Here is an 18,535-nt window from a genome sequence, read left to right on the forward strand (position 1 = left end):
ATGGTAAGGGAGGGTGATGGTGATGGGCAGTACTGAACCTGGCCTGCATCACAGGAAGATATATGTTGTCATAGAAGGAAGTCACCTTGGGAGCTGTTCATGTTTGGGGAATAGTATATGTATAAGCTCAAGCTACTTGCTGGCCAAGGCTAGGTCCTCGATTTATTTGACATTCAGAAGTTAGATTTTTTTTTTTTTTTTGAGACGGAGTTTCACTGTTGTTGCCCAGGCTGGATTGCAATGGCGCGATCTCGGCTTACCGCAACCTTCGCACCCCCGGGTTCAAGCAATTCTCCAGCCTCAGCCTGTAGCTGGGATTACAGGCGTTAGCCACTACGCCTGGCTAATTTTCGTGTTTTTAGTAGAGACGGGGTTTCATTATTTTGGTCAGGCTGGTCTCGAACTCCTGACCTCAGGTGATCCGCCTGCCTCGGCCTCCTGAAGTGGTGGGATTACAGGCGTGAGCCACCGCGCCCAGCCAGAAGTTAATTATTTAATAGCAGTGTAAGTAGGGGGTAGGAAAAGAGAAACTTTAATGGGGTAACTGTAAAGGAAAAGACGAAGAAGTCACTCCATTTACTGGCTGGATTCTATCTACCCCATATGGCTACCAACATTTGTCTGAGTCATTTCCTCAATGGTTGTGACAGCTCCCTCTTCTGCTTTTAGAAGGAGGAAGTAGAAAGTTTAAGAGCTTACTTTAGACCACCTTTTGCATATAGAATTCATTTCATTTTCAAGGCCCCAAGGGTATTTAAATGGGCTTTAAACCCATTTAAACCTGGCTTTCGCCTGGGCATTTTGGTCTCCACCCCTATGATAAGACAGTCCCCTCCTTTTATCAGGGATAGAAGCTAAGGATAAACTGTATCATCATCTAGACTCAAGTCAGGGCGTTAAGCAATGTGCTGGGCAGCTAATAATGTTGACTCTCTTCCCTCCATCCCCCTATCTTGTAAGAAATAGTATACCCACTTTACAGATTAGGGACTTGACGATAGGATTTATTGAACTTGACCTTGGTAAACATAATCCAGAGGGTGGAGTTCAGACAAAATCCCTTTTTACCTACCAACCAGCCTATGAAAGATCTTTTAGTAAATGGGACCTAAACTTCAGGCTCACTGCTCCTCTCATTTTCACAACCAACCGGTAAAGAAGAAAAGTAATGGTTGCCACACCAGAGAGGGTGGAAGTACAGAAGCGATCAGAGGAGAGGAACAATCTTTAACACAGTTGGCTTAACGCAGTGCCTGTCCGTTTCGCGACAGTTCAAACGACTACTATGGGGCCACGGTTTGTTCTGGGCCAGGAAACACACGTGCATCCTGCGCATGCGCCCAAAAGGAACCCACTGCCCCTCCTGCAGGACCTCTTTAGCCAAGTCATCAACCAGCCCTCAACATGCCCGCCCTCAAGACTAAACCCTCGGCCAATCGGGAAACCGGAGTCGCCCGGCACGTCACTTATTTTGCATATGCCCTCCTCTCCCCGCCCCCATGCTTGGACTCCGCCCCGTCTGGGTCAGGGATTGTCACCTAAGAGCTTCGTCCTGGCACCTGATTGGCTCTCTTTCCAGCTCCGCCTCCATCTCCTCCCGCCGCCCGCCCCTTGGCGACCCACAGCGGCAGGCAGAGCAAAGTACGCAGGCGCAGGCGCTTCCTCTCTTTTCTAGCGGCCCGCCCTCCCTCCTCCCTCTCCCTCCCCTCCCCACCCCCTTCCCCTCCTCTCCAGGCCTGCGCGCGCGCCTCTTCCTCCGGCACGCGCCGCTGCTAGCCGAGCACTCTCGCCAGAACCTCTGGCTCGCGCGTGCCTTTTCCCCTCAGGTGGGGAGAGAGGGATCCTGCTCCGCCGTCGCAGCAGCAGCGGCAGCCCCGGCAGCCTCGGGCGACAGCGGCGGCGCGCGAGCCCCCGGGCGGACCGTACCACCGCTCGCCAGCACGCAGGGGGAGCCGCCCGTCTCGCCGCGCACGCCTCGGCGACCCCGCGGGGCTGAGGCGTCGCCGCGCCCGGCAGCGTGAGCGCAGAGCCGGCCTCGACCCCGAGCTCGGAGCCCCGCGGGCCGCGCCCGCCGCCGGCCCCACCCATCCGGGTCGAGGAGGCCGAGGCCATGGCTGAGACGGAGGAGCGGAGCCTGGACAACTTCTTTGCCAAGAGGGACAAGAAGAAGAAGAAGGAGCGGAGCAACCGGGCGGCGAGTGCCGCGGGCGCAGCGGGCAGCGCCGGCGGAAGCAGTGGAGCCGCGGGTGCGGCGGGCGGCGGGGCGGGCGCGGGGACCCGGCCGGGTGACGGCGGGACCGCCAGCGCGGGGGCTGCGGGCCCAGGGGCCGCCACCAAGGCTGTGACGAAGGTGAGGGGCCGGGAGGCCGGCACTCGGGGCCCGGGCCGCGCGCCGGCGCCCCATGTGCCCGCCCCCGCCTGCCGGGGAAGCGTCCGGGAGGGGCCGCGGAGGCCGGGCGGACGGGCGCGGGCCGCCACGTGACGCAGGCTCTCCACCTCGGGCTGGGCTCGCCAGGGCCGGGACCCCTTCCGATACCCGCGGTGGAGCCGCCCTTCCCACCCCGCGTCGCTCGGCGTTAGCCAAGGCCCGGGCGGCGCCACCCTCCGGGGGCACTAGGTCTGGGGCCGCAGTGCCCAGCACAGAGCAGCGTTTATCGGGTGACGTCTAGGCTGAGTAATTCCGTGTGCTGACCTCAGCCCAGTAGTTTGAGCTGAATTTTCGCTTTCAGCAGCCGCATTTGTAGCAGCTCTTTTGTGATGACTTAGTCTCTAAGCCCGTGAAAGAAAAAGAAAACTCTCCGTGGCAAGGTTGAAGTAGAAATGTAGTTGTGAAATTCCTACTGACTTCTTCCATCGGCTTTTCTTAGTTGCTTAAAGTAATAGCTCCCATGCAGGAACCCAGCGGAAGTATAGTGTTAGCCTACAAGCATGTTTGTCCTCCATTTAGCCTAGTTTGCCCCAGAAGGAAGCAAGGGCTTTGACCAGAAGACAAGTACATACTTAGTTTAGGTTCCAGCCACTCGATCCACTTTTCGTAGTGTGTTGTTTGCTTAGTTATATGTCTACAAAAAGCTTTAATTGATCAAATGGCGTTTGTTTTACAGGACGAAGATGAATGGAAAGAATTGGAGCAAAAAGAGGTTGATTACAGCGGCCTCAGGGTTCAGGCAATGCAAATAAGGTATAGTCTGGTTACAAATGTGTTTAGATAACCTTTGGGATAGATATTGGATACAAGTTAGGTTTTCCTTTGGCCCCAAAGCAGCATCATAGTAGCCTTGTGCTCTAGATATGCTTATTAGGGCTCAAATGGGTTGTCTACTCTTTCTCACTCCATGGAGGCAGCCCTTCCGTGTGCTTATGAAATTAGCTGCTGACTCTAAAATCCTGTGAGAGCTTGCCTACTTCCAGTTCTGGTTAGGCCTTTTCATTTGAGACAGCTAAAGTGGATTTTGTCGCTTCAAAATTTTTACTTTTAACATCGGTGATTGTACTTAGTTTTGGTTTCAAAAGTAATGTGGATGTTTTTCACATCCTCTCCAATAAGCAAGTGAATATGTTTTTGTAATTGAAGTATATCATACTTACAGAGAGATAGAGGTTTTATGTGTTCACACAGTGCAACCAACCTGTGCAATAAGCACCAGGTCAAGAAACTGAGTATGACTGATACAGAACAAGGTTCCCCTCCTAACACGTACTCACTGTATTCACCTTCAACATAACCACTATTCTGACACCATAATTTTTTCTAAAACTTCATAGGAATGGAATTATATGTGTAAACATGTTATTTTTTAAAGTTCAAAAAAAATAGTAATTTTTAAAAATTGGGTAGTTTAGAAGATTTGAAATTAACATTTTGTCAAGTCCAGTCTATGGCAGTCAACTTTAAGGTTGATGTTAAGTAAGTGCTATATTTTGGAGAGTTCATAAAGTAGGAAAAAACAAGTGAAGATATGGTTCTGCTGTAAGATGAAAAAATCCTTTGCTCCCGGTTTAAAGAAATAAAGGATCTTGATAAATTGTCTCCAGTTTGAAGGTTGCATTTTATAGGCAATGCCAGTGAGTGCGAGGCACAGTGGAGGAAATACTTTCCTTAACTGAAAACTGTCTTTTGACTTCTCTGGATGTTAGTATCTATAGCTTTAGATAACTTACTCAAAAAGCAGGGTTAATATTATTGACATTTGTTGAACACCTACCACAGCTAGGCATTAATGTCCTACTGTGAAAACATCATTTTGTGAGCTTAACCAAAGTGAAACCCCCAGATTGATACTGGGAAACTTTCAGGAACGATGGCTTCTCCACTCTTGAGATTTCTTTGTAGTGGTGTTGAGTAGAAGTGATTAGACTTGAGTTTGATTCCCAACCACTTGTTGGCTTCCTTAATGTGTCTTCCTCTTTTCTGTCTCCTGGGGCTTGACCTGGGAATAATGGGGAGGAGGGAATGTGAGGTTCTTACCAGTTGGTGTTGTGGAACTGCCTGTGTGTGTGGCTCCGGTTCTGTTGTAAAGTTTGGCTCTTCTTAAGTCTTTTCTTTCCTAAGTGACTGCAGGTTCTTGAAAACGTGAGTGACTGGAAGAATAGTGTTTGGCCATGTTGAACTTGGCAAAAGTAGCACTTTTCTGAAGATAAAATTTTGGTTTCAGGTTCACTGAGGATTAGAAATTTTGTTAAACTATGGAGATTATTTAAACAGAACCTGTGTTTTTCTGTTACTGACTATAAATTACATGTTCATCTTCAGGGTTATTTTGGTCTTGATCTATTTTGGTTACTTTTGAGATAGTGAAAAGTGTCTTAAATAACTTACATACTTCACCCTTGCCAGGGATATAAGTAAGTATCAGCTAGTACAAGCATTTAAGTTCTGTTCAACCTGAAGTAGACTAGCTTTTTTTTTTTTTTTTTTTTTTGGAGACGAAGTTTCCCTCTTGTTGCCCAGGCTGGAGTGCAGTGGCGAAATCTCGGCTCACTGCAACCTATGCCTTCTGGTTTCAAGCGATTCTTCTGCCTCAGCCTCCCGAGTAGCTGGGATTACAGGCGCCCGCCACCACACCTGGCTAATTCTTGTATTTTTAGTAGAGACGGAGTTTCATCATGTTGGTCAGGCTGGTTTTGAACTCCTGACCTCGTGATCCGCCTGCCTCAGCCTCCCAAAGTGCTGGGATTACAGGCGTGAGCCACGGCGCCTGGCCTAGACTAGCTTTTATATTGTTTTTTTTTTGTTTTCTTAGCATCTAGTCATTGGCCCTAAGTGGCCATCCTAGTAGAGGTATTCCACTAACCTGCAACACTGAGAAACACTCCTTCCCATATGCTCTTCACTCAGATCCACCAGTCTCTGCTACATGTGCTTTATCTTTTTCTATTTCTCGGTATACTGAGAGCTGCAGATGTCACATTCAGTCTTTTTTTCTTTTGAGACAGAGTTTCGCTCTTGTTGCACAGGCTGGAGTGCAATGGCGCGATCTCAGCTCACCGCAACCTCAGCCTCCCGGGTTCAAGCGATTCTCCTGCCTCAGCCTCCCGAGTAGCTGGGATTACAGGCATGTGTCACCACGCTTGGCTAATTTTGTGTTTTTAGTAGAGACGGGGTTTCTCCATGTTGTTCAGGCTGGTCTCGAACTCCCGACCTCGGGTGATCCACCCACCTCGGCCTTCCAGAGTGCTGGGATCACAGGCATGAGCCTCTGAGCCCAGCCAGATGTCACATACAATCTTAAAGTTCTTGACCCTGGTCCTTATAGTAGTTAGCATATTAGTTCTTTACCTGTGCATTTGAAAGGGGAAATTTTTCATTAGCAGCAAACGTATTATATATTAAGATCCTATTTCACATTTACCAACCAGCTCAAGATTTAAGTACCAAGGTACTTAATGTGCCCAGTTTTGTGTCTGAATTAACAGATCTTATTCAAGGTCATGCTGTTACAGACAAATTCTTGAGAGGGAAGCCATTGAGGTGGTTATAAAGGAGGCTGTCATTTGAGTTAGATCCTTGGTTGTTTGTAGGCCCTGTAGGCCTCTTTCATCTCTATTTTTTCATTTTTTTGAGACAGTCTCACTTTGTCACCCAGGTTGGAATGCAGTGGCATGATCATAGCTCACTGTAGTCTTGAACTCCTGGGCTCAAGTGATCCTCCCACATCAGCCTCCCGAGTAGCTGGGACTACAGGTGTGAGTTGCCACCCCTGACTAATCTTACTTTTTTTTTCTGTAGATGAGGTCTATTTTACCTAGGCTGGTCTCAAAACTCCTGGCCGCAAGTGATCTCAAAGCAAAGGAATCACACGCATGAGCTGCTAGGCCCAGCCACTTCCATCTTTAAAGTGGATTTTTGGGAGAATGTTAGAAAGATTTAATTCTTGAAGGTATACACTGTTGAGCATTTGTCACGTTTCAGTAAATAATTGAGTTCTTGGAGCCCAGTGGTTTTCTAGAAACTTTGGTGAGAAATCTAGACTTAAACCGTAGAGCTGGTTACATTATCCAAGGTGGATTTATTCTAGCAAATACTTATGTGACTACTCTGCTAGACACTGAGGTTCTCTGGTTGTAGAAATAAGTCATGCTGTAATAGACAACAGTAGATAATTTCAAAGAGATGTGCAAGGTGCTCTGGGGCAGAGGAGAGACATTTCATCATCCATGAAGGGGTCAGGAAAGAGTCTTTGGATGAGGTGCAGTGCCATTTTAAGCCTCCAGGCCAGGCATAGGTGATCAGGCCATGTGTATCTCCCCATTTTACTGTTGCAGCAATGCTAGGTATAATAGGGACAAACCTGTGGAGATGCCCGGTATTCCAGCAGCTCAATCCAGTCTGATTTTTGTTTTAGCTGCTTCCCCCTAGTGTTGGGGAAGGGGAGTTAGGATGTATAAATTCTCATGTCTCTTGAGGTAAAGAGATAAGGCTGTTCTATTCTTTATAAATATACTGCTGCAGGATGTGTGATCCTATCAGCCTTACTAAAGAAAATGCATTTCTCAAATCTTAGAGAATATTTTTGCATCATACCTTAGAGCTATAAAGGGGATAAAATGAATTAAAAGGTAATGTGAAATAATAGAGCCTCTAGAATCCCACACTATTTTGGCTCTGCTACTTTGTAGCCCTGGGGAAGGTACTTATGTTTCCTCATACATACATACAGTGGGTCTCTTGGCTGCCTTAGTGTTACTGTGAGGTTTAACTTTGTACAGTGGGGTGGAATGCTGCCTGCTGTAGTAGATATTCAATAAGTCTCCCTTTTGTAGCGTCATTATTCTCCTCACCTTACCAGTAGTGCCTTACAGACTTACACATATTTAAGACCGTATATGTGGAATTGTGATGAATTTACAGCAGTATTGTAGTGTTTATTTATAAAATTTAGCTGATGGGAAGCTATATATTATATTTGGGTCAAACACTGAATTTCAGCCTGTCTCCCATGGAAATAACCGTTTGGAACATGTTTCTTGTTCTGCTGTGACATTTGGAGAGTTGATACTTTCTGAAATATGTAAATATGAAAAAGTAATAAAATATGTAAATCATTTCTACCCTGCTAACTGGCATTTAGGCAAGCCTCTAAGCATCTCTGGGCTTCAGTTCCTTCAATTGTTGGATGAAGAGTGTTTTTGGTTTGTTCGTTCTTTTTTTTTTTTTGATAGAGTTTTTGCTTTTGTTACCCAGGCTGGGGTGCAATGGCGCGATCTCCGCTCACTGCAACCTCCACCTCCCAAGTTCAAGCGATTCTCCTGCCTCAGCCTCCCAAGTAGCTGGGATTACAGGCATGTGCCACCACGCCTAGCTAATTTTTGTATTTTTAGTAGAGACAGTGTTTGACCATGTTGGTCAGGGTGGTCTCGAACTCCTGACCTCCAGTGATCTGCCCGCCTCTGCCTCCCAAGATGCTGGGATTACAGGCATGAGCCACTGTGCCCGGCTGATAAAGAATCTTGACTAGACAATTTCCACATGTTTAGTTTAGCTAGTATTTCAGAATCTTAACCCAAAATACTTATTTATTATTATTATTATTATACTTTAAGTTCTAGGGTACATGTACACAACGTGCAGGTTTGTTACATAGGTATATATGTGCCATGGTGGTTTGCTGCACCCATCAACTCGTCATTTACATTAGGTATTTCTCCTAACGCTATCCCTCCCCCAGTCCCCCACCCCCCAACAGGCCCTGGTGTGTGATGTTCCCCTCCCTGTGTCCATTTGTTCTCATTGTTCAACTCCCACTTGTGAGTGAGAACATGCAGTGTTTGGTTTTCTGTCCTTGTGATATTTTGCTGAGAATGATGGTTTCCAGCTTTATCCATGTCCCTGCAAAGGACATGAGCTCATCCGTTTTTATGGCTGCATAGTATTCCTTGGTGTATATGTGCAACATTTTCTTTATCCAGTCTATTATTAATGTACAATTGGAAAAACCCAAAATATTTATTTAAAAAAATTTCTTTTGGCCGGGCACAGTGGCTCACGCCTGTAATCTCAGTACTCTGGGAGGCTGAGGCAGGTGGATTACTTGAGGTCAGGAGTTCGAGACCAGCCTGGCCAACATGGTGAAACCCCGTCTCTACTAAATACAAAAAATTAGCTGGGCATGATGGCGCATGCCTGTAATCCCAGTTACTTGGTAGGCTGAGATAGAAGAATTGCTTGAACCCGGGAGGCAGAGGTTGCAGTGAGCCAAGATCAGGCCATTGCACTCCAGTCTGGGCAACAGGAGTGAAACTCCATCTCAAAAAAAAAATAGAGACAGAGTCTCACTGTGTTGCTATATTGCTCAAGCTGGTTTTGAACTCCTGGCCTCAAGTGATCCTCCCACCTTGGCCTTCCAAAGTGCTGGGATTAGGGCATGAGCCACTGCACCTGGCCAAGAATCCAAAATACTAAATTGTCTCCTTGTGCCTTTTATTATTGATGTACAGTCCCTCTAATTAAACAGATTATGCTTATTTTTTGGTAATAGTTTGTAAACTAGGTGTATTTTAAATTTGTGATTATTTTATTTTTTAATTTTTTTCCTAAGGGCAAGGAGATGTTAGACACTAGACAGTAAAAAAAAACTTCCAGTTGAGATACTGTCACTATTCCATCAGACCAAATAGGAGTTTTTATTTAAAAGCTTTCTGTGAGGCTGGGCGTGGTGGCTCACTCCTGTAATCCCAGCACTTTGGGAGGCAGAGGTAGGAGGATCACTTGAGGCCAGGAGTTCAAGACCAGCCTGGGCCAGACCCTGTCTCTACAAAAAAATGTAAAAAAGTAAAATTAGCCAATTGTGGTGGTCTGCACCTTTAGTTCTAGCTTACTTGGGAGGCTGAGGTGGGAGTATCTCTTGAGCCCTGGAGTTGAAGATTGCAGTGAGCTAAGATTGGGCCTCTGTACTCCAGCCTGGGTGACAGAGCAAGACCCTGTCTCTAAAAATTAATTTTTAAAAATAAAAAATGATTTTTTATGTAGGTTATAAAAATAATATGCTTGTTTTTAGAAATTTTTTGAGAAAAATGTAGAAGCATAAAGAAATATGTAAGAATTATCTGTAGTCTCTTCTATTTAGGGATAATCAGTAAATAGTCCTGATTATTATGGGGTTGTCACCTCCATTTTACATAAGAGGAAATTGAGGTATAAAGAAATGAAGTGCCATGTTCAAAGTTTCCTGGCTGGTAAGTGGCAGAGCCTGGATTTGAACCGGGAAGCCTGACTTTAGAATCTGCTCCTAATTGCTTGCTGCATGAAGAAGATAAAGTCATACATTCTAGCACCCAGAGCTACTCTATAAAACTTTTTAAAATTGTTGTAGATGTTTTTGTATTTATATTAGGTATATAGATGTTGTTTTAGTGAATTTTGGTTTATATGACATGAATACTACCTCCATGTCAGCATAGGGTTTACATTTTAAATGGCTGCATAGAATTCTCTTACATGTTAACGAAAAGGAAAACTGAGAGATGGCTTGGCTATATTTTTATTTTAAATTGCATTTTTTTCTTTCTCAGACCTCTTAGGGATGAATTGCCATATTCTCTATCCTTTTTCCTCTCAGATAAAGTTGTAAGTAAAATCTTGCTGTAAATGTAGACGAGATAAATCTGTTCTTCTTTCCACTCTTCCTCATTGTTACTCTAGCCTCCAAATTCTGCAGTCACTTCTGGTTGGTAGGTAATTCATACAATGCTGCCATTATTTTTTATTTTTTATTTTTGACACGGAGTCTCGCTCTGTCACCCAGGCTGGAGTGCAGTGGCACAGTCTTGGCCCACTACAACCTCTGCCTTCCAGGTTCACCTGATTCTCCTGCCTCAGCCTCCCAAGTAGCTAACCGGCATGTGTCACCACACCTGGCTAATTTTTGTGTTTTTAGTAGAGATGGGGTTTTGCCATGTTGGCCAGGCTGGTCTCCAACTCCTGACCTCAGGTCATCAGCCTGCCTCAGCTCCCAAAGTGCTGGGATTACAGTCGTGAGCCACTGCGCCTGGCCAGTGCCATTATTTTTGAATGGCATTTTGCCACTTACTTTTTTCCTAAGTATCTTTAAAGGAGACTGTCAAGCTAGTCAAGAACTTTGTCTTATAGCCAGCATGTGTCTTGTTTTAATAGAAATGGAAGGAAAGCATACTTAGATATCCTTTTGCAGAAGCCAAGAGAGGCTGTGATGTTCCTAAGGTTATACAGTTAAGAGAGTCAGGGGTGATAAGTAGAAGGCAAGGGACAGAGTTTTGGGAACCAGCCTTTTTTTAATAGGAAGGTGGGGAAAAGGTAGAATGGTGAAGGAGTTGAGAAGCTTGAAGACCTAGGAAAAGCCACCATTGTCATGAAAAATAATTTTATGAAAACGTTGGTAGTTTCTGCCAGGTGTATCTTCGAGGTGAAGAGTTGCAAAAAGGACGTTCGATTTAGCCATTATTGTGCTTTAATATCCCTGTTGTCAGTATCCCTTTTGTCAAGAGACAAAAGATAAATACACTTGGTAATTTAGGACATGTAAAGTTACGCAAAATAATAAAAAGTAATCCAGCAAAAAGAGAAATAATCAAAGATGCCTTGGAGAAATAGATTATGACTCAAGTCAATTCAAGAATAAATTAATTAGCATTGAGAAAATACTGCAAGCAGTCTTAAGATGGTATGTTACCACTGAGGGTATCTTTTCCATTTATAACATCTGGAAAGCCAAAGACTGAGATCTTATATATTTTTTTAAACAGGTGATAAATACATGTCTGGTGTTAGGGGCTAATTCTATCCTCTGTAAACACTGGACACACAGACTTGTTTTCATCTGCTGGAATGTGAATTCTAATTCTGATAGTATTTTATGTGCGAAAGGATTGGCAAATAAAATTCTACAACTTTCAAAACTCTTCATTTGCTCACTAAAAATATGCTTACCTTAAATGCCTGTTTGTACACTTTGGTGCAAGGAAAATTTTGTAATTGTGCTCTTAATCCTTCAGCTCACCTTCTTCTCTGCATTTCAGGTTGTATCATCCTCTCTTCCCTCCCTTAGTCGCTTGAGATGGTAACTGGGGTCCTGCTCTTATGTGGGGCCGCTATAAATGATCAGGCATATTGTCACAGAGGCACATCAGTTTTTTTTTATTTTTATTTTTTTGAGACAGTCATGCTCTGTCGCCCAGGAGGGAGTGCAGTGGCACGATCTCAGCTCACTGCAGCCTCCGCCTTCCGGGTTCAAGGGATTCTCCTGCCTCAGCTTCCCCAGTAGCTGGCATTGTAGGTGTGTGCCCCCATGCCTGGCTCATTTTTGTATTTTTAGTACAGATGGGTTTCGCCATGTTGCCCAGCCTGGTCTTGAACACCTGACCTCAGGTGGTCCACCCATCTTGGCCTCCCAAAGTCCTGGGATTACAGGTGTGAGCCACTGTACCTGGCCTCACTTTTTAAATAAGACGTTCAGTCTCGAAAGAGATTGACTTCTTCAGGGTCGTACAGATAATCATGGATAAAACTAACGATTTGGACTGAAAATTTTCTTGGTGATTCCTTAATGAATTTACATCTTTGCTTTTCCAACAGTGAAAAGGAAGAAGACGATAATGAAAAGAGACAAGATCCAGGTGATAACTGGGAAGAAGGTGGAGGTGGTGGTGGAGGTATGGAAAAATCTTCAGGTCCCTGGAATAAAACAGCTCCAGTACAAGCACCTCCTGCTCCAGTAATTGGTAATTTTACTATTTCAGTTTCAGAAACATGTCTAATTTATATATGATTTTATATATGGTCCACAATCAGTGCATGATTGTGGTGGGTGCGGAGGAGAGGCTCCTTTCCATTCCTGGTAGAGTGGGATGTGTATATATCTTGTTAAAGACTTTAAAATCCTAAATAAAAGGAATCTGGAAGTTAAAAGACATGCTTTTGTCCTGTATGTTGCTGTAAAATTTATATAGATATAGACTAGTCGATTCCAGTTTCATTTATTGGAATTGAGCATTTCTTCTAATATTCTCTTTAAATATTAACTACTTGCTAATGGAGGAAAAGGTAAGGAAAAGACTTTAATTTACTAGAATCCAAGGTAAGCTTCATTTAGGATTTTTAGTGGTAACTACCCTAGGGTTGGGTTTAACTCCAAAAGTTTTCATGAGAGAGAAAATTCCTAAAGCTTTTATCATTTAAAATATTTTTGACAGCTGAGTAACGACAGAAAGACAAGGGGCCCTTGTCTTTCACTTGTGCTTTGTCTTTTTCATTCCCTATTTAACTTTCCTGTTCTTTGAAGCATGAATTCTCAGCAGGGCCAATTTTATCATTCTCAAGGGGGTAAAAGTTGCTTCTTATGGAATGAAGGAATCTTATACCTTAACAGTCATTTGTGGCCCACGAAAAGACTAGAATGCATAAACAGATGTATAGTATATCTGCAATATTAAAATTTCATGGAGTGGGCGGCAGTTAGGAAACAGATGTCTGAAAGGTCTCCTTAGGGCAATAATGAAAGTTTAAGAGCACTACTTTAAAGGAGTGTATACTCATTATTTTCTTTAGAATGTTATAAAGAATAACATATCACTCCAAATCTTGCTATGCAGAAATCACAGGTAACTACTCTATGTTAAATTTTTATTTTTATATTTTTTAGAGACAGGGTTTCACTCTGGCCCAGGCTGGAGAGCAGTCATGCAATCATGGCTCATTGCAGCCCCTCAACTGCTTGGGCTCAAGTGATCCTCCCACCCCAGCCTTCCAAGTAGACTACCGGGGCACGCCACCTGTTTATTTTATTGTAGAGATGAGATCTTAACTATGTTGCCCAGGCTAGTCTTCAACTCCTGGGTTCAAGCAATCCTCCCACCTTAGCTTCCCAAAGTGCTGGGATTGCAGGTGTGAGTCACCACACCTGGTCTTATGTTTTTAAATCATCTTTAGAATCTTTTTGTTTTGTTTGTTTTGTTTGAGACAGAGTCTGGCTCCTGACTTCAAGTGATCTGCCCGCCTCGGCCTCCCAAAGTGCTGGGATTACAGGCGTGAGCCATTGTGCCTGGCTAGAATCTTTTTTTCTTTTTCTTTTTTTTTTTTTAGACAAAGTCTCACTCTCTTGCCCAGGCTGGAGTGCAGTGGCACAATCTTGGGTCACTGCAACCTCCGCCTCCCGGGTTCAAGCTATTCTCCTGCCTCAGCCTCCCGAGTAGCTGGGATTACAGGCGTGCACCACCATGCCCCGCTACATCTTTGTATTTTTAGTAGAGACGGGGTTTCACCGTTTTGGCCAGGCTGGTTTTGAACTGCTGACCTCAGGTGATCTGCCTGCCTCGGGCCTCCCAAAGTGCTAGGATTACAGGCTTGAGCCACCGCACCCAGCCCTGGCTAGAATCTTAAAAAATAACCACACTGGCATTTCATTAAATAAATTCTTTACATATGGCATCTTAATCAGTCCACCAATCACGTAAAGAAGTAATTCATATTTACTGGTAGGGAAACAGGACTAAAGTCCTATTCTGAGAGGCAGTCCCTGATGAGACCAGTCATCCAAGCCCAGCAGATTCCTTTTCTACTTCCAGTAATTTGGCTTGTGGAACTCATCATTTACGTAGATTACTAAAGTTGTACGTGGAGGAGGAGTTAGAATACTACCCTAGAAAAATACAATGTTTTCACTTTTCTTTTTTCTTTTTTGAGAGCCGGAGTCTCCTTCTGTTGCCCAGGCTGGAGTGCAGTGGCTCAATATCGGCTCACTGCAACCTCTGCCTCCTAGGTTCAAGCCATTCTCCTGCCTCAGCCCCCTGAGTAGCTGGGATTACAGGTGCCTGCCATCATGCCCAGCTAAGTTTTGTATTTTTAGTAGAGACAGGGTTTCACCATGTTGGCCCAGCTGGTCTTGAACTCCTGACCCCAGGTGATCCACCCACCTCGGCCTCCCAAAGTGCTGGGATTACAGGCGTGAGCCACCACGCCCAGCCTGTTTTCACTTTCAGACATTTTCTGAAATGAATTCCCTTCTGTGGTCTGACCCAGAGACCCTGGTATTGTTTTTTCTGTAATTGTTAAATGATTGGGAATGCAAGAATAGCTTATTAAAATGCTGAGCATTTAAATAGTTTATCTAAAAATTGTTATAAAATATTAGTTACAGAAACCCCAGAACCAGCGATGACTAGTGGTGTGTATAGGCCTCCTGGGGCCAGGTTAACCACAACAAGGAAAACACCACAAGGACCACCAGAAATCTACAGTGATACACAGTTCCCATCCCTGCAGTCAACTGCCAAGCATGTAGAAAGCCGGAAGTAAGTACTATAATTAATTGCATTTTGTTTGGGACTTCTGTTCCTAGGCCAGGGAGTGGGATATAGGGGATGTGCATACCCACCCAAGGGAGAGACTACTCCTTAACTAATAAAGCCTGAGCTTCAGCTGACAGGCAGGTGAGAATCAGGGTGGGACTTCATATGTCCGGAAGGGAGGAAAGGGGGAGGGCAAAGAGCATTGGAGACACTTTGTCTTCTGTCTGCAAAAGTTTCTCTTAGCCCTGGTTTATGTTGTTTTATAGCAATGACAAGTTTTAATGTAGTTAAAATTCTTTTATAATTAAGTGGCTTTTGCTCCTTATAATATGGAAACTAGAAATATAAAAGCGCTGTTTAATTGTATTCCCAGTTAATGTGACTATAGACAGAAGATGTTGGCATTTATAAATCTAATATTAAAATAATCTTATTTCAGCAGGTACTTAAAATGAATGCTACCTGGAATTAAATGACTACATATGGCACATCTACATCTTACTTAGGGACATGAATTTTTTAAAATAAATAAAATGGGAAGAAATGTAAATGACATCAGATGGAAATGTGTTTTTTGGGGTGGCTTTTAGAATAAATCCCAGCCTTTTCACCACTTTGAGAGCACAGCTGGCTTGAATTTAAACCTCCACGTGGACTTGCTCCTCTGCTCTGTCTTAAAAAATGTATAAGGGACCTTGGGAGGGCAGTGATTCACCACACTCGAGTTTCTTTACCTGATCTAATCAGATCCACTCCCACAAAATCGATGTGAGGAGAAATCATTGACTAATGAGTAGAATTTACTTGAATGAGAGAATTGTTACCCTTGTGCATAAAGAGAGAGATGTATTATCTATTACTTGCTAAAAGTAAGAGTCTTAGGAGGAATGTCATTACACAGCTTTTAACAGTTTTCTTCAAGTTTGTCCTGAAATAGGGTCACAGTTAATACTATTCAGTAGAAGATAGGACCCTAGAGCTTCAGTACAGCGTTCTGTGTTTTCTGTTTGAATTGAAGCCTTAAAATGGTTTGATAAGGATTTTATATATGCCTCCACTCCTACCCCTCCCCAGGATTCTTCTAAGGGGTGGCTTTTTTTTAAATTCAAGGACGAATATTTTCAAAAACCCTAGTGAAGAAGAAATATTTACTGATTACATTTCTTTTCCCTTAGGGATAAAGAAATGGAGAAGAGCTTTGAAGTAGTAAGACACAAAAATAGAGGTAGGGATGAGGTTTCAAAAAACCAGGCCCTTAAACTTCAGCTAGACAACCAATATGCTGTGCTTGAAAATCAGAAAAGCAGCCACTCACAATACAATTAAGGAATGGGCTTTGCTAACCCTTCTGAGGTAACTAGACTGCAGCTAACCACCACCAACAGCCATTCATCATCTGATCTCTGCTGGATCTACAGACACCGATGCAGACCACTCGATTTCATGACTGGCCCTATTGCACTATGGAAGTTAAAGTGTCACGACTGCTCTATGCATATTGGATTTAGGGGAATTTTCATTGTTATATAAATGTGTGAACTAGTTTCAACAGTGTTCTTTCATATTTACTCTGCAAATACAAAAAACCAAAACCTGCAGCCAGTGGTCATTTCAAAATCTTTTTATGTTCAGATACTGAGCCTTCATAAGGGTTGACTACCTCAGATTTGCTGCACTCATTGTGGACTTCATGTGGATCACAACTTCTGGATAAGAAGATTACAACTATTAAGTGTCGATGTGAACCTTGCAACCAGCTCTACTGGATTCTTATCAGAAATCCTGCATAAAAAGTCAGCCATCTGGGTTCTGATCTGCTGTAAAAGATGAAGATTTAAGTGACCTTAATTAACCTGTCCTGTGCCCTACCCTTAAGGAATACTCTCTGTAGTAGGCTGTTGTTATATTAGACTTCCTGGAACACACCGCTGAAAAGAACTGATGTGTTCAGATCATCTGTGTAGGGCTGTGATTTGTAATTTAAACTTTTAATTGTATTCTGAGGTAACCACAAAATAAATTCAACCAAACTGGGGTCCACCAAGTGGGGGAAGGGGAAGGGAGAGAATAATCTTGGGGGTTTTTTTTTTTTTTTTTTGGTAATTTTTTTATTTGGATAGTGCTTTTTTGTTTTGTTTTTGTTCTGCATTAAGGCCTTTTTTGCTTTGACTTGAAATAAGTTCTTTGACAGAGCATATTGCTTGGTTAATTAAGTAACCTAAAGTATGCATTAGGATTGTGAAATGTCTCGTGAGTATGCCAATCCTGAGGGTGGAACCAAATAGCCTTTGATGAAAAGGGCAGTGGATTCTGGAGGCTCTACTTCAGGTGCTGCTATAATGCCTCATCTAATCAGGTCTAAATTGTGTAGGAAACTGCAGTGGGAAGAATATGCTTTCTGCTCAGGCTAAGAGGGTCACTGATCTGTCCTTACAAATTCAGAGCAACGTGAGCAAAACCTCAGCTAAAACCCACTTAAGTGGCATGGATTGTGCATGATCTTTGATAAGAATTCCTCATGTACTTGTGCCCAGTTTTTCAAGGTATTGGCTGTTCTATAGATGCAGTGATTGTCCCAGCTAGCTCTGTTACCAGCCTTTTGGTGTGTCTTTATGTTCATTTGGAGAGTCAGGGCGAAAGACAGGTGATGTAGCACTTCTGTTGTTAATAATTATTGCTTAAAATACCTATTAATAGTTTTGGGTCATTTAAAGGGACTTGAGGAAGCTACCCAGGATTACAGAAGAGTGTCCACCTAACAAGATGGTCTGGCAGTTTCCTAGTTTTGTATCTGGTTCAATAGAAATATGTGTAAGTGGTAATGTCACCACTTGATGCAGAGTCCGGGTTTCTCTATAATAAATCCCTTTGCCAAATGCATGAGTTGCAGACTTGCTACTGGCAAGAGTGAAGCAAGTGGGTGAGTAAAACTATTTTGACGTGGGAGCGTTTTCAGATAGGAGTTTAGTCTTGACGAAAGTGTCCGTGCAGGAATTGGACTCTGAGGAGGGTTACAGTATCTCCTGACGGGACCTGCCACTCGCATCTGGGCAATAATGTTGACATTTGAGGTGGCAGGCAGGATGCCTGCCTTCTAATATATTTGGGTGAGTAGCTGAGCCAGCCAAGGGAAGGTTGAATGATTAAATCAGAAATGGGATTCTTGGTAAACTGAAGACTTTTATTTGGGAACGAAAAACCTTAAAAAAATCTCTTCATCGTTGAACTGTGCATTTTCCCTGCATTTTTTCCCAACAAAATTTTGTTGGGGGTTATGTTACTGAAGAATGAACAGATGAGTAAGTGGAGGTGTTATGTAAAGGCATATTGTACTCGAAATCTGAAGACCTGCAGCACATTTAAATTACAACTCTTGTTATAACTTTTTAAAAGATTGTGAAAATATCAAAATACAAATGAATCAAGTTTTAATATACTGTATGATGGGTGGATGAGGCTGTCCATTGTACCATTTGTTTGAATTCTCAGGCATGGTTTGGCAGTGCAAGAATTCTGTAACATTAACAAATTCAATAAAAAGTAAATATATGGATTTTGGACTGTAATGGTTATTTTAAAGCCTTATTCTGTCTTTGAAAATGGTGAGTTGAGGTCACACCTCTCTTGCTGTGGGAAGGTGAAGATGCTCTAAACTCAGGGGTGTACTTTTTTTTTTTTTGAGACAGTTGCTTTGTCGCCCAGGCTGGAGTGCAGTGATGTGATCTTGGCTCACTGCAACCTCCGCCTCCCTGGTTCAAGCGATTCTCCTGCCTCA

The 18,535-nt window shown here is 43.4% G+C and overlaps 1 protein-coding gene across 18 annotated transcripts; it reads left to right on the forward strand.

Moving 5' to 3' along the window:
- The first annotated feature begins 1,526 nt into the window (after positions 1-1,526).
- CDV3 (CDV3 homolog) lies at positions 1,527-18,313 on the forward strand. Of its 18 annotated transcripts, none has more exons than XM_063806237.1 (5): positions 1,527-1,641; positions 3,105-3,181; positions 12,050-12,195; positions 14,604-14,763; positions 15,200-18,313. In XM_063806237.1, exons 2-5 carry the CDS (start codon positions 3,171-3,173, stop codon positions 15,213-15,215), a joined length of 333 nt encoding a protein of 110 aa, XP_063662307.1. In that variant the 5' UTR covers positions 1,527-1,641; positions 3,105-3,170; the 3' UTR covers positions 15,216-18,313. The 18 variants fall into 18 exon arrangements, with proteins under 18 accessions (XP_063662307.1, XP_063662303.1, XP_063662312.1 ...); XM_063806233.1 differs by having other exon boundaries at positions 1,533-1,641; positions 15,936-18,313; XM_063806242.1 differs by having other exon boundaries at positions 1,550-1,641; positions 16,393-18,313.
- The last annotated feature ends 222 nt before the right edge of the window (positions 18,314-18,535 follow it).

The sequence above is a fragment of the Pan troglodytes genome, chromosome 2, assembly GCF_028858775.2.
Source record: "Pan troglodytes isolate AG18354 chromosome 2, NHGRI_mPanTro3-v2.0_pri, whole genome shotgun sequence".
Classification (NCBI taxonomy): Eukaryota; Metazoa; Chordata; class Mammalia; order Primates; family Hominidae; genus Pan; species Pan troglodytes.